Source organism: Poromitra crassiceps (assembly GCF_964638095.1).
Source record: "Poromitra crassiceps genome assembly, chromosome: 16".
Taxonomy (NCBI): domain Eukaryota; kingdom Metazoa; phylum Chordata; class Actinopteri; order Beryciformes; family Melamphaidae; genus Poromitra; species Poromitra crassiceps.
The window spans coordinates 21,527,549-21,542,755 of record NC_139645.1 but is presented as its reverse complement, the minus strand read 5'-3'; the positions used below and the strand labels follow the sequence as shown (position 1 = coordinate 21,542,755).

Here is a 15,207-nt window from a genome sequence, read left to right as displayed (position 1 = left end):
TCAAAGTCTCTATGGTCGCCATCTTGGCCTTTCAAAATGGCGACCACCGAAATTAAACGCCTGCACTGGAAACCCCTATATGGCCCAGCAATGTTATTTCCTATTATATTTTATGACTGAAATGTCATCTATAGGCCTAGTGGATGAAATTAAAAGTGGTTTCTAAAAGTTGCATCTTGAGCAATTTGAGTAATTAGCATAATGAGCTAATTAATCGCCAAATCGCTAAAATTTAGCCTCAAGTTAACCTAGAAATGCGATCTAAGAGTCCAAGTCCATGTTTGTCATGTCCAGAAATGCATCTATTACCATAGTGCAGACATGCAACATTTCCTAATTTGCATGATTTGCATAAGGTATGTAAAAATTAAGTCACAATTAGGAAATGGCTAGATCTTTCACTTGGCCTTGAACGAACTAGCGACGGACATCCACGAGTGGGCTCGTGTTCACCTGCTATCCCTGTCGGCGGCCCACATTCGGGGCCACCTCAACCTGGGCGCAGACTTGTTGTCGTGGGGCAACCTGCACAACTCTGAATGGGTTCTCCACCCACAGGTGGTGGAACAAATTTGGGCCAAGTTCGGTCGAGCCGGCGTCGATCTCTTCGCATCGCGGCTGGCACACCATTGCCCCCAGTGGTTCTCTGTCCTCGGGGACGACCCACCGTCGGGCCACGACGCACTGGCGCACGTCTGGCCGGGGGAGGCCCTCTACGCGTTCCCCCCAATCCCCCTGATTCCACAGGTGCTAGCCAGGGTGAGGCAGCAGGGCCTGCAGCTCATTCTGGTAGCCCCACATTGGCCGTCGCAGATCTGCTTCCCCACACAAGTGGAAGTTGGCAGCTTGGTTCCTGAAGGGGAACGGTTATACGGTATACTCACAAGTGGCAGTCCTTCGCGCGCTGGTGTGCGGAAAAGGACCTGGATCCAGTCAGTGTATTATGGCATACAGTGCATTCTCTGCTTCCTCCAAGGCCTGTACGAAGCGGGCCAGTCGCCACAGTCCCTCAAAGTATACCCCAACCCCGCTTACCAGCCCAAGAACATTAGGGCCGGGTTCAGGTCTATGACCATAGATCTGGTAGTGTTTAACCCTCCTTACTCTGATCCAATGGAGGAGAGGAGACTCCAGGCGCTTTGCCCCGTACGGGCGCTTCTAGCCTATGTGAATATGACGCGCACATTGCGCACTTCTAACCAGCTCTTGGTATGCCATGGAGCTCAGGCTTTAGGTAAGCCTCTGTCCAAGGAGCGCTTGTCGCATTGGATAGTTGAGGCCATTACTCTAACCTACTCTGCCGTTGGGAAGATTCCACCGGAGGCCATTAAAGCTCACTCTATGTGGGGTGTTGCTTCATCTTTCGTCCGAAGGTTCGTTGCAGCAGCAGTTGTAGGTAGCATTAGTGAGAGCTCGAGCTGAAGCGAAGTAAAACGTAGGGGTTGTGCAACAACCCAGGTTTTACGAGTGAAAGCGAGAGCTCTCACTATCCAGCCTTGCTGTCCGGGTATATACTTGGCTCAATGTTGAATGCTTGGAGTGGGGTTCCCTGTCTGGCGGGCCGCTACAAAATGGCTGACGGTCGCATCCAATCACAGACAGGGTTCGGCCAGGTGATGCCTTCAGGAGCGGCTGCGGTGTTCCACGTCACCGTCACGTCACCTGGGTGGTTCCAAAGGTTAACTTTTATGGAATAAAAGGTAAGAGAATTCAAGTCTGTGCACTATGCGTGCTAAAGTACAGAAGCTTTCAGATGACTCCAGAGTAACGGAGAAACAACAGAAATGCTTGGCTAGGTTTGTGTGTGCTGCTGTGTGTTGGTCCTGAGCCCTATGTCACTTCCTTTCTAACCAGAAACCAGAGGTCTTTATGTGCTCAGCTGAGAATTGGTATCCTGCCTCTTGCCATTGAAGTAGGGTGGTTCACAGCTATACCAGAAGAGAACAGGATATGCAATGTCTGTGATCTAAAGGATGTTGAAAATGAGTTTCATTTAATGTTTTATTGTACTTTATATGATGATTTGAGGATTTCCTTATTTGACGAAATGCAAAAGCAAAGACCTGAGCTCTTCTGGGCAGATGATGGCCAGAAGTTGGAGTGGTTGTTTAAGACTGAGGTATTTAAGACTGCTAACTTTATCTCTAGGGCCTGGAATAGAAGGCAAGCACAGCTCTTTAAGTAGGTTCAGGTGGTGGTTTTCATGCTGTACAGCTTTACTGTATGTATTTTGGGTGTTTTCTGTTGGTTTTATGTTTTGATCATTGTTTGTTTAAATGATGAACAGTACAAGTGTCCTGTAAGCCCATGTGGGCTGGGCTTCATTCGAAGCATGACACTTAAATAAAGAAAATCAATCAATCAATCAATCCTGAGTCCATCATTGAAATGGTGAGATGCCGCTGCAAAGGAGATTGTTCAACACAAAGATGCTCCTGTAGGAAGAGAAACTTACAATGCACTGACCTTTGCCTTTGCAGTACACAATGTGAGAACGATGAGGACTCAAGATCTGAAAACCGGGATTCAGATGGCAGTGATGCTGAAGATCTTGAATGAGATGGGTTTTTAACTAACAGAAGTTAGTTATAATTGCAAATGATGAATTTCAATATGCCTTGACGTACAGAGATTTTTGTTACAATCCATTTGTTATGGATGCTTGAATTCAAATTATAAATATATTTACTTTATATTATATCCAATTGATTTTCCTTTCCTTTTTCCTTAAAGTGTTTTGAACATTTGTCATTTTTAAAATTCAAAATGGAATTGACTAAAGCCAAAATATAGATGTCCATTTCAGCCTAATCATATAATTTATGCAAATTATGCTAATGAACAAAGGTTGCATGATTTAGTTATGGCAAGACATTAATTTCTAGACATCAAAACATAAACTTAGACTCTAGGATAATCGTTCTAAGTTGCCCAAAACAGAAGATTTCCTGATTGTTACCCTTTTTTTTTAATTCCCTTTTATTTATACTAATTATGCTAATTAGGAAAGGTTGCATGACTGCACTATGGTAATAGATGAAGTCCTGCACATAACAAACATGGAGTTAGACTCTTAGATCATCTTTCTAAGTTAACTGGAAGCAAAATTATAGCCATTTTCCAGTTTTCGGCAATTAATTGGCTCATTATGCGAATTACTCAAATTTCTCAAAATGCAACTCTTAGCAACCAAGTTCAATTTCATCCACTACGCCTATAGATGACATTCCATTCATAAATGCTCATAGGAAACTACATTGCTGGGTCATATAGGGATTTCCAGTGCAGGTGTTTAATTTTGGTGGTCGCCATTTTGAAAGGCCAAGATGGCCACCATAGTGACTTTGAAAAAAATGGCAACATTGGTTTTGGGTTTCGTCACACTCTAAGCTTTCCAAAAATGTATAGTTTACAAACTCTCCAAAAATTTTGAACGAAAATACATAAGGACCTGGACTAAATGTTCACATGACAAACGTCAGGTGTGTAACGTTAGCCGGCATGCGAGCGCACACTGGGAATGGCATTTTCATGTTTGGGCGACCCTGTCAGTCAAGCTAAATAAATAAGCGTGTTTTATTACATTTATTCTACTGAATAACAATAATGAAAAGACAAATTAGGACTTGGGACTTGCTTGAGACTTGTACCAAATGACTTGAGTCAGTGATGTAATGCTGCGTGTGGCCTCGCCAGGTGTGGCTGCGGCCGGCAGGTGGCGCAGCACACGGCCGTCCCGGCCGGTGGCAAAGAGGAGGGGGCGGAGCTCCAGCCTCCGGAGCGATGGTCCATCGCCAAACACACCCAGGCCACGCCCACCGACGCCTACGGCATCGTGGAGTTCCAGGGAGGCGGCCAAATCAACAAGGCCATGGTACCAAACTACAAGCTCATTATTTCATTGAGTTGTGCTATACGTATATACATTGCCAAATTCACACCCTCTTCCAGGTTAGCCATGGGATGTAAGGGGTTGTTCCCCATTCATTTTCTCATAGACATTTCATAAAATCCAACATGCCAATTATTTCTGCTGTTAATTATAACTTATTTTCAAACGTTCAGTCATATATTTTTTATGTTTTTTTGTGTTTTTTTTTATGTGGTAATTCTCAGTTGCATTATCTTTTATATTTCCTCTGTTCTCATTATTATTATCTTTTTCTTTGCTGTCTTATTGGCTACTGTTGCAATGATCCAATCTATATATTTATCATAAGTGTAGGGCTGCAACTAATGATTATTTTTTATTGACGATTAATCTATTCATCGCAGGGGCGGTTTTAGCATCAGAGCTTTGGGTGGGCTCAGCCCACCCAAAGGTCATGGACCACTGAACCCCTAGGGGGGTCCGGGGGCATGCCCCCCCGGAAGAAAATTTTGTACAGTTTCAAGTAAAAATGGATCAAACTGGCGCACTTTGAGATCAAAATGAAGAGACTAGATCTATGAAGAACTACACCCATCAATATCTTCTTTACCGTTCTGTGGTTTTACAGCAATGAAAAAATAATTGTTTCCCTATATATACTATATATATTCTGCATACAGGTTACTATATGGTAGAATTATGCTTGCATAAATAATATCAAAATCACTTCAGGGGAGTTTCAAGTAAAGTAACATTTTGCTTTGTAGGCAAAACAAAAGTAAAATTAAATCAAAAGGGAACTTCCTAACTTATTGGCTGGAATAATATTCCGACAAGATAATAATATACTGTAAGCACTAAAGCAGGAGTTTGCAGTCAACTAGTTGAAATTAATATGTGGCAGTATTTGTGGGGGTCAAAATCTATGTAGGGTGTACCACCACAAATAGATCAGTGTATGGGAAACACTGACTATTAAATTGTGTGACTAGAAAGACACCAATAAATCTGAGAAAATGTACTTTAATTTTGAACAACAGCACTACAACGGTGGCATTACAAATGGTATTATGAAATTATTGTGTGAAAAAACAAGAATGCCACTTTTTTCATGAACTTTAAGCAGAAAATTAAAAAATAGTTTTAAAGCAAAAATAAATAATAAATAAAGATCATTTTAACATTGGCTCAACCAGCCCATCTTACTGACCACCAGGGGTCCTGGTCCTTAATCCCTTTTTATTACTCCCATGCCACTCATACTGTACACAAACAAGGCTGTTTAAATATCTGCCTTGCACTCCCTTAGAGCAGGGGTGTCAGACTCATATTAGGTAGAGGGCCGGATTTGTTCAACTGAGACCTCATGGGGGCCGGATTTTTTTTTTACTAAAATCAATTCGACTCATTTACCCATTTACTTCACAAAAGAAATACTGCTCTTTCCATTTCTCTTGAAACTGCCTGCATTCCGTGTCAACCTTTCTCTTTTTCGACAGCATCTTGTTCAGGGGCGGACTGGGATCATAATTCAGGCTGGGCATTAGATACCAAGCAGGCCAGGCCGATACGGGCCAACGCGCGTGCCGGCGTCAGAAAAATTTGGGCCGTTTAAAGCTCAATTTGGGCCGTTTGAAGCCAGATGTGGGCCGTTTGAAGCCCAATTTGGGTCGTTTAAAGCCCGATTTGGGCCGTTTGAAGCCCGATTTGGGCCGTTTGAAGCCCAATTTGGGCCGTTTGAAGCCCAATTTGGGCCAAGTCCAATTTTACAATGAGATGCACCCACTTTAATCCTGAATAAAGTAATAAAACCACTAGTAAACCAGTAGGCGGCGCCTGGCCTGCTGTTCAGTGAGTGGCCTGACTGCGGGCACAATTTTTTTTTTTTTTTTTTTTTTGCAGGCCAGGCCAGGCCAGGCCAGGCCAGGCCAGGCCACCGGGCATTTGCCCGACGTGCCCGATTATGCAGTCCGCGCCTGATCTTGTTGATTCTTTTGTTTTTTGGTAGGTAGCTGAATGCGCGATTCAATTCCAGCGTGGCATCATGGCGGCTTTGTTTACACCTGATGACCTACTGACATACTTCCTTGTAGTGCAGGTTAATTAACTTATGAATTAACTCTTAGCTTGCTTATTAGCCACACGTAGTTCATGATAATGGGGTGCGAATTTAATAATAATAATAATATATATATATATATTTTTTAATATTCCAAAACATCTCGCGGGCCGGATGAAACCTGCCCGTGGGCCGGATCCGGCCCGCGGGCCGTATCTCTGACATCCCTGCCTTAGAGGGAAATAACAAGCCTGTAAGAACTTTTATTGAGATACTATATTGAGATTTATCACATAAGTGATGCCATGCACGCATGTTAAGCTGTCGTCATCATCACATCAGACAGGCTGTGTAAAGCCCTATACCTTCCTCCAGTCCACCTGTTTGTCTGGCAGGCACAGCGACAAGTTCTTTTGTTTAGCCTACGACAACGTTACGTGCTAATTTGCATATCAATATGCGCTAATTAAGTAACTACTAACGACTCTGACTGCTCAATGCTCACCTCAGTTTCATTGATCATGAGTGGGGAGAACGATTGTGTGGACTGTGGAGGACCACTTCGCTGCTGTACTGTGTGTGTGACCTGTGTGAAGTGATGTGGGATTAGGCAGATAGATGGAGGACCGCGGTTCTAGAAACTTTTCGGGTGGGCTGAACCTCCCTAAATTTTTGTCTCAGCCCACCCTAAGAACATAGAGGGGGGGGGGGAACATGCACACAGCGCATTGAGTGTAGTCAGAAACTGCTACTAATGACCACCATGGATTTGGAGAGGGATTAAAAAAAAAAAAAAAAAAAAAAAAAAGTTTTTTTGCCTCTATTTTTTTTGGGTGGGCTGAGACTATTTTTGGGTGGGCTAAAGCCCACCCAAAAACGGCCTAGAACCGCCCCTGATTCATCGTTTGATTTATAAAATGTCAGACAATGGAGAAAAATGTGAATCAGTGTTTTCCAAAGCCCAAGATGACGTCTTCAAATGTCATATTTTGTCCACAACCCAAAGACATTCAGTTTACTGTCATAGAGGAGTAAAGAAACCAGAACACATTCACATTTAAGAAATCAGAAATCATTCAGCTGAAATCAGAGATTTTTTTTATTTATATTTTTTTTATCTATTATCAAAATTATATAGTTGGCGGTTGATTTAATAGTTGACAACTAATCAACTAATAGTTGCAGCTCTCCATAAGAAATTCACGATTCAATCCAGAATTGAATCTTGAGATCATAACAGAATCAGCTGTCTTCAGACAACAAAAATACAATCACACTATCAATACATTAGAATGCCACAGCTACAATGTCTATGAAAAAAAAAAAATATATGACTGAAATGTTATTCTGTCTGCAGTACATCCGTGTGTCGTCTGACTCGCGTCCGGACAGCCTGCTGCACCTGATGGTGAAGGAGTGGGGTCTGGAGCTGCCCACGCTGCTGGTCTCCGTGCACGGAGGCCTGCAGAACTTCGACCTGCAGCCCAAACTCAAGCAGGTGTTTGGGAAGGGCCTGATCAAAGCTGCAGTCACCACCGGAGCCTGGATCTTCACTGGTGGAGTCAGCACCGGTGATTTTTGCTCTTTTTCATTCACAAACAACAACAAACAAACAAACAAATAAACAAACAAACACAAAGGCGGCCACTAATGCTAAAAGGATCAGTGTCATTAGGGTAGTTAAAATCCATGCTTAGCATTAAACAAAATATTGTTCTGGGCTTAAGCTGATTTAAGGTAATTTGACAGAATTATGAAACATATTGCCACTCTCATTTCTTTAATCCATTGCGGGGGATACGTTTCGTGTGGATTATCAGAAAACTAAAGTGAGCAGGCGTTTGGGCCAAATATCCACCAGAATATCACAGGAAATATTATCCTCAAACCACTTCCAGTTCTCAGATTTGGATTGCAGACTTTTCTTTCTACCAAATAGTTTCTCCCTCAGACAATCAGCTGTGTGAAGCAAAAAGTCGAGCTGAAATGAAAAAAATTACTATTTTAGATCACATCCCTGGTGATGATACAGTGCACCTATTTAACAATGTATGCGAAATATATATATATATATTTTTTTTACATCAACCCTACTGAGTTCATTCATAATGATATCTAGTGTGCTGACATCAGGTAGCACTATCAATTCTCAACCCAATTTTAACCAATAATATCATGACATGACAGCTGTCAATCTTCATGGCTATGAGAAAATTCTGAGTATGAATGAATGTTAATATACTTAGGCAATAAGTATGCAATCTGGGAACCCAGAGTCTATTTTTATTTGAAAAATAGACTTCAGACTTCAAAAATAGGTTTCAGATTTGTCCGGTAAAATAAGAAATGTTGCGGTGCGTCGTGCGGACTGGTATCTCGTCCAGCTCTGAGACACAGACCACACGCCTGCTCTGCTCACATTCAGTGCAGTCAACTCCATGTAGTGACAGTCCATCATCCCAGACATGCCCACTTTCCAACGGTCAGATCAAACTCTTCCACACACGCTATGTCCCGCCTCTCTACCCTGTTTCAGTCGGAATACGTCACGATAAGGAATCACATGAGCCTGGGAATCCTAGCCTGGTTAAAACCATCCGGATCTGTGAACTCACAGATTGTACTTCGCAAATGACCGTTGTTACTCCTCGAGCTGGAGAGATAACGAGGCAGCCATTACTGTTTTGCCAGCGGCATTCCTGATTGGTCGGTTACGATGTCAACTATGGAGGCAGGTCCCTGATTGGCTAGAGAGTACATTTCTGAAAACACCGGCCCAGAGCTGGAGACAAGACGGAAACGCAGAATTAAACGTGAGCTCACGTGACTGGATGGCTATGGGAATTTAACGTTTTTCTCCTGTTTGATGCTGCAGGAGTGATCCGCCATGTTGGAGACGCGCTGAAAGATCATTCGTCCAAGTCCAGAGGGAAGGTGTGCGCCATCGGCTTCGCGCCGTGGGGCATCGTCGAGAACAAGGAGGATCTGATCGGCAGAGATGTAAGAAAACATGAAAATAAAAACAATACTGCTTCAATGCTTTAAAAGCTGACAAAGTGACAAAACTAGGAAACCCTTCCGCTAAGGGCCTCACCAACAACCCCCCCCCCCCCCCCCCCCCCCCACACACACACACACACACACAAACCAACAACCCCCCCCCCCCCCACACACACACACACACACAAACTCACTACCTCCTCCTAAACCCAACTGAACTCCCCCTGACATAAAACTGGAACTCATACTGTATCTAATTTAATGCCTGTCTAACTAGGACTGTAAATTCATGTAAATTCCCTGCCCATTAATGCCTATTTAACTTAGCCTGTAAATTTCATGTACATTCACTGCAAACTCTTATTTAACTCAGACTGTAAATTCATGTAAATCCACTGCCTATTTAACGTCTATTTAACTCAGTCTGTAAATCTCATGTAAATCCAACGTAAATTCATATTTATCATTCACAGAACACTTCACCACTCATGTACATATTGTATATATTTACTCGATTTGATTCGATTTGATTGCACTTGCAACTTTGCGATTGTCTTTAGTTATCTTCCTACTTCTTATCTCTGTATATTGATGTGACCGCTACGCTGCATAGAGACACTAAGGCAAATTCCTCGTATGTAACTTGCATACTGTGGCAATAAAAGTGATTCTGATTCCGAAAAGTGATTCTGATATGTTCAAGCTGTAAGACGAAAAGTAACTCATGTTTAACTTAATTTACATGTACAACTTCAGGCATTTTGATGACGTCAACTTAGCTAACTTGACTGGTTAAAGGGGTGACATGTAGCATTTTAAGATTCATATTGAATAATTTCATGCACAGACTATCGACCGTCTAAAAAATATAGACAACCACATGCGATGTGTTGCAGGTGGCGCGGTCGTACCAGACCATGTCCAACCCGCTCAGCAAGCTGTCTGTGCTGAACAGTAGCCACTCCCACTTCATCCTGGCCGACAACGGCACAAGTGGCAAGTACGGTGCCGAGGTCCGCCTCCGCCGCCAGCTGGAGAAACACATCTCCCTGCAGAAGATCAACACACGTGAGTGAGGGGGCGGGCTTAGCTAACACACGTGAGTGAGGGGGCGGGCTTAGCTAACACACGTGAGTGAGGGGGCGGGCTTAGCTAACACACGTGAGTGAGGGGCGGGCTTAGCTAACACACGTGAGTGAGGGGGCGGGCTTAGCTAACACACGTGAGTGAGGGGGCGGGCTTAGCTAACACACGTGAGTGAGGGGGCGGGCTTAGCTAACACACGTGAGTGAGGGGTGGGCTTAGCTATTACTGGGGGGGGGGGGGGAATGAAAGTTTTACTTTACTTTGGAAGAAAGTATTGTTTGGTAGACGAAGTTTTTTACACCTAATTTTAACACTATCTTGATATTATTTGTGTTATACTCATTTTCAGGTCAAGGTGTTAGTAGGCCGAGGCTATATTGTTTGGACTCATGGAAAATACTGTAATGCACAGAAAAACACTTATATACATATTATTATAATAATGGCCAAATTTCATATCCATAAAGTGTTCAACTATCGTGTTAATGTGTAGATCTTTCCTCTTTAATTATTATTATGTGTTCACTTTTGTACATGTTATGTAGATGTAAATCATTTTTGTTGTAGCTTGGCGCCGTGGAACTGGACAGCATCTGGACTTGATTTTATTGTTACTAGCGCGCTTCTCGCCCCTTCTGCCAAACCCTATTCTCAGCCGCCCCCTCTCCTCGCCACTTCCTGTGTTAACGTCTCTCTCTCTCTCTCTCTCTCTCTCTCCTCTCTCTCTCTCTCTCTCTCTCCCTCTCTCCCTCTCTCCCTCTCTCTCTCTCTCTCTCTCTCTCATCTCTCTCTCTCTCTCTCTCTCTCATTATGCACCGTTCTGAGCATGAGCACTTGATCAATTGTGCGGTGCGGAACCCGCCGTATTTTATTAGTCCCACCATGCTATGACCATGTGCCCAATCATGTGACCGACACCATGTGACCAACACCATGTGACCAACCATGTGACCTGTGGGTTTCCCTTTGTCATCCTATGCCTGGAGCTGTGGGTAAGGCAGGGACAGCAAAGGGAGGCTCAGCCGTCACCTCTCACTTCACCAGCCGACACATGACTCAACTCTCTGAGTGTGAGTCCTTGTTGAAGAGTCTCAGGGGATCACTGACTCACTCACTGACTCACTCACTGACTCACTCACTCACTGACTGACTGACTCACTCACTCACTCACTGACTGACTCACTCACTCACTGACTCACTGACTCACTCACTCATTAACTCACTCCTTCATTAACTCACTAACTCACTGACTCACTTACCCATTAACTCACTCACTCACTGACTCACTCATTCATTAACTCACTCACTGACTCACTCACTGAGTGAGTGAGTGAGTGACTCACTCACTCACCCATTAACTCACTCACTCACCCATTAACTCACTCATTCATTAACTCAGTCATTCATTAACTCACTCACTCACTGACTGACTGACTCACTCACCCATTAACTCACTCACTCATTAACTCACTCATTCATTAACTCACTCACTCACTGACTCACTCACTCATTAACTCACTCACTGACTCCCTAATGCCGGTGCCATGCAGAAGTTGTGCGCTTGTAAACAGATAAAACAGAAACAAATAATGTAACGTTGCTTCGGGACATCCATTGTCATTGTTTTAAAAGCGCTCTGCGAGTCACAAAGTGAGTCTCTGTATCTTCACTTTGTTTCACTACGGAGGAAGATGATGAGGGCGAAGCGTACTTTTCACTAAGGCGTGTTCTTGACGAGGGCGTGTAGGTTTGTTAGAGGCTGGGCTCAACGCCATTCCCCAGACGACTGATAGGGAGGGAGTTCTATTCACCTTATGTAGCCCCGCCCACTTGACCCAGTTGTGTTATGACTTCCTGTTCCTGTTCCTGGGAGTTCTATAGGGGGAATTAATATAGTTAATAGATTCTCACAAGTATAGTAATACGGTACAAATGTGCATGTACACGTGCGTGCCTGTACGTGACCATGCGTGTGTGTGCGTGTGTCAGGGGCGTTTCTACGGGTGGGCCCGGGTAGGCACAGGCCCACCCACTTCTTGCCCTGGCCCACCCAAAAAAAAAAATATATATATATATTGGTTGTTTTCTAGAGGCAAACTTGCTGCTGCCTTGCTAGCTAATGGTTTTGTAGCTTAAAAACGCAGGCCACATCATCTCCAGAGTCTAATGCATGACGACTTCATGACATCTAGGAATTTTGCACGCTTCCCGCGCAAAATTTCGTCATGCAATTGCCCCACCAATTTTATCCAGGCCCACCCAATTTTATCCAGGCCCACCCAATTTTATCCAGGCCCACCCAATTTTATCCAGGCCCACCCATAATTGAATTTACACCCCTGGTGTGTGTGTGCGCGCGCGCGCGTGTGTGTGTGTGTGTGTGTGTGTGTGTGTGTCAGGTCTTGGGCAGGGCGTGCCTCTGGTGTGTCTGGTCCTGGAAGGCGGGCCTAACGTGATCTCCGTGGTGCTGGAGAGCCTGCGGGAGGAGCCCCCGGTGCCGGTGGTGGTGTGTGACGGCAGCGGCCGCGCCTCCGACATCATCTCCTTCGCCCACAGATACTGTGAGGAGGACGGGTGGGTGTCACCAACACACGGGTCCCATTCACTGTGGTGCTCAGGGTATTCTGATGATCGCTGTTTTGAATTATGTTTTGTTTCTTCTGTACTATTGTGTAAAAGTGTGTGGTAAAATTATGTTGGCATTAAAGGATAAGTTCACCCCAAAAAATGTAAGATGATTGATTGATTGATTGATTGATTGATTGATTGATTTTATTAAGACAACAAAATCCAAGGGATAAACATGTAAAAGTGAGAACACTTATTTCCAACATGGTCCCTGGTCTTAGAAAACAGGACATACAGTAGCACATAACATCATTTATACCATGGTCTGGGTGAATACTCGATTCTGATTGGCTGCAAGGTGTCCATTAAAAAGTGATATTGTACAGTGATAATGGACACCTAGCTAAATGGTCTGTTCACCGTTCATATCAATGCGCCATAGTTTCATCAGTGTTATCAGGAGAGCAGTTTGAGCTCTATACCCCCGTTAAGGGTTAATATGACAATTTTGGAACTTGAGAAAAAAATTGAGTCGGTCAAAGTAAGTATTTAAATCACCCCTGTGTGCTCAGTTTATCAAAAATAACTCTTATTTACAATTTTGATTTTCGTTTCGGAGATTTTTTAACCTCGCGTCATCAGGCTCTTCTCGGCGAGAAAGAGGAGATTTCCCTCGCTCGTGCACGAGCGGGGGCGAGCCCGGCCTTTGACACAGAGAGAGAGAGAGAGAGAGAGAGAGAGAGAGAGAGAGAGAGAGAGAGAGAGAGAGAGAGAGAGAGAGAGAGAGAGAGAGAGAATTTTCGTTTCGGAGATTCCCTCTCCCGGCTCTGTTCTGGTCAGCTGACAGAAACCGGGCTCTCAGCTGTCAACTGTCAAACCTCCTGTTTACAACTTGCAGCAACCAGCAGCCAGGCGCTCTGGGAGAGCGCGCGCTGCCTCTTATCACTGATACAAATCAAGGGGTCCACCCGCTATGCACAAATCAAGTCAAAGAGGAAAAAGACGAGATCAACAAAAAGAAAACAACGCAATGGGCAGTTAACAGCAACACACTGAGAGACGTCCTTGTACAAAACATACCTGGACTCCAACATACAGAAAGCAGATAGTTTTCACTCTACTCCTGCCTCGCGCCATTTACGTCTTATAAGAGAGAGTTCTCTCTGCATGTCACCACATACAGCCCCCGCTGCTCTGTGTTACTTCCTGAAACTCGATCGCTCTTAAATGTTAATATACTTGGCCAATACGTATCTATCATACAAAATAAAGCAAGCTGCCAAACGGTAATGTCTTCATTTAATGTAGAACGCAAAACATCGTTAAACCCGCATTCCTGTGATAAAGTTAACGTTTGAGTCGGCTTTAAAACGGAGGGTGGTGGAATAGTGGGAGGGACTATTTTATTTCGTGGAAGACTGATTTACAGTATGAATAACAGACATTTAGCCATTTAGATTGCTTTATTTATTACACATGGAAATATAAATGACTGGTCTTATTGTTTTGTTGGCAAGTGACCATGGTATAAGCGGGTTAATGCACTTCGAGGTGTACATTATCACTTTTTAAGGGACTTCGCGGAGGCAACCATCCTCGGCTTCGCCTCGGACGGTTCACGCCTCTCGCGTCGTCCCTTAAAAAGTGATAATGTACACCTCGTCGTACATTAACCCTTACATAGAGGCTAAACAGTACAGAACAATCGAGAATAAAAATAAACTAGATACAACTAGAGATACCATCAACACAAGTTCAAAAACCATTTCAACGAAAGGCTCAGCACATTACTCTAGCTTACGCTTTAAGGTTTTTAAAAGCATTCAGAGAATTCACACACTTAATTTCATGATATTATTTTATTATATTAATTTGATTATATTATTAGGGATCTTGTTGGAAAATCTTAGCTCAAGGTGTTTTGTGCAACCGGCCCCAGGTCTTATACCTGCTCTATTTGTAAAGCATCTTGAGTAACTTTACTAACTTGTCATGATTTGACACTATATCAAATTGATTGATTGATTGCTATTATGCCTGGGTGTTTTCCACAGGGTGTTGAGTGAGAACGTCAAAGACCAGCTGCTGGTCACCATCCAGAAGACCTTCAGCTACGGCCGCAGCCAGGCGCAGCAGATCTTCCTCATGCTGATGGAGTGCATGAAGAAGAAAACGCTGGTAGGTCCACCAGCACGGAGAGCTGCTGCTGGGGAGCGAGCAGGCTGGTTACAGGGTTACACAACAACAACAAAGGAATAGCAGAGCAAACAGTAGTAGGCTATACAATATCATTTACAATTTCAAAAGGAGTTTACATGTGTGTTTAACGTCCATCTGAATTCATCTGTTTTTCCATTAAAGTACCAATAAAGTCCAGCTGTTCATTCATATGTTGCTCTGTCATTTGTGTTTCACCGTTTTGTCTCACCCCAAAACCTGCCCTGGTTTCAACAAGTCATCATCCAACTACTCAACATGCCCTTCACCATCACCATCATCACCATCATCATCACCACCCATCACTACTTCATTTTATTTGACTTTGTTTCATGTTATATTTTTACTTCTCCTTTTTAACCGTGGCAGTTACAAACAGATGTGTCATCATGTGCAGGACAGAGAC

At 43.6% G+C, this 15,207-nt stretch overlaps 1 protein-coding gene across 1 annotated transcript in view; it reads left to right on the top strand.

Moving 5' to 3' along the window:
• Positions 1–15,207, top strand: part of LOC310791515 (transient receptor potential cation channel subfamily M member 1-like) — a gene marked incomplete at both ends in the record, with an annotated part of 49,017 nt that overhangs the window by 9,104 nt on the left and 24,706 nt on the right. Inside the window, 6 exons of the mRNA XM_083653190.1 lie at positions 3,697–3,874; positions 7,288–7,501; positions 8,806–8,930; positions 9,827–9,998; positions 12,416–12,590; positions 14,639–14,762. Of these exons, the coding sequence (XP_083509316.1) occupies positions 3,697–3,874; positions 7,288–7,501; positions 8,806–8,930; positions 9,827–9,998; positions 12,416–12,590; positions 14,639–14,762 (988 nt within the window). The remainder of the gene's footprint in view (positions 1–3,696; positions 3,875–7,287; positions 7,502–8,805; positions 8,931–9,826; positions 9,999–12,415; positions 12,591–14,638; positions 14,763–15,207) is intronic.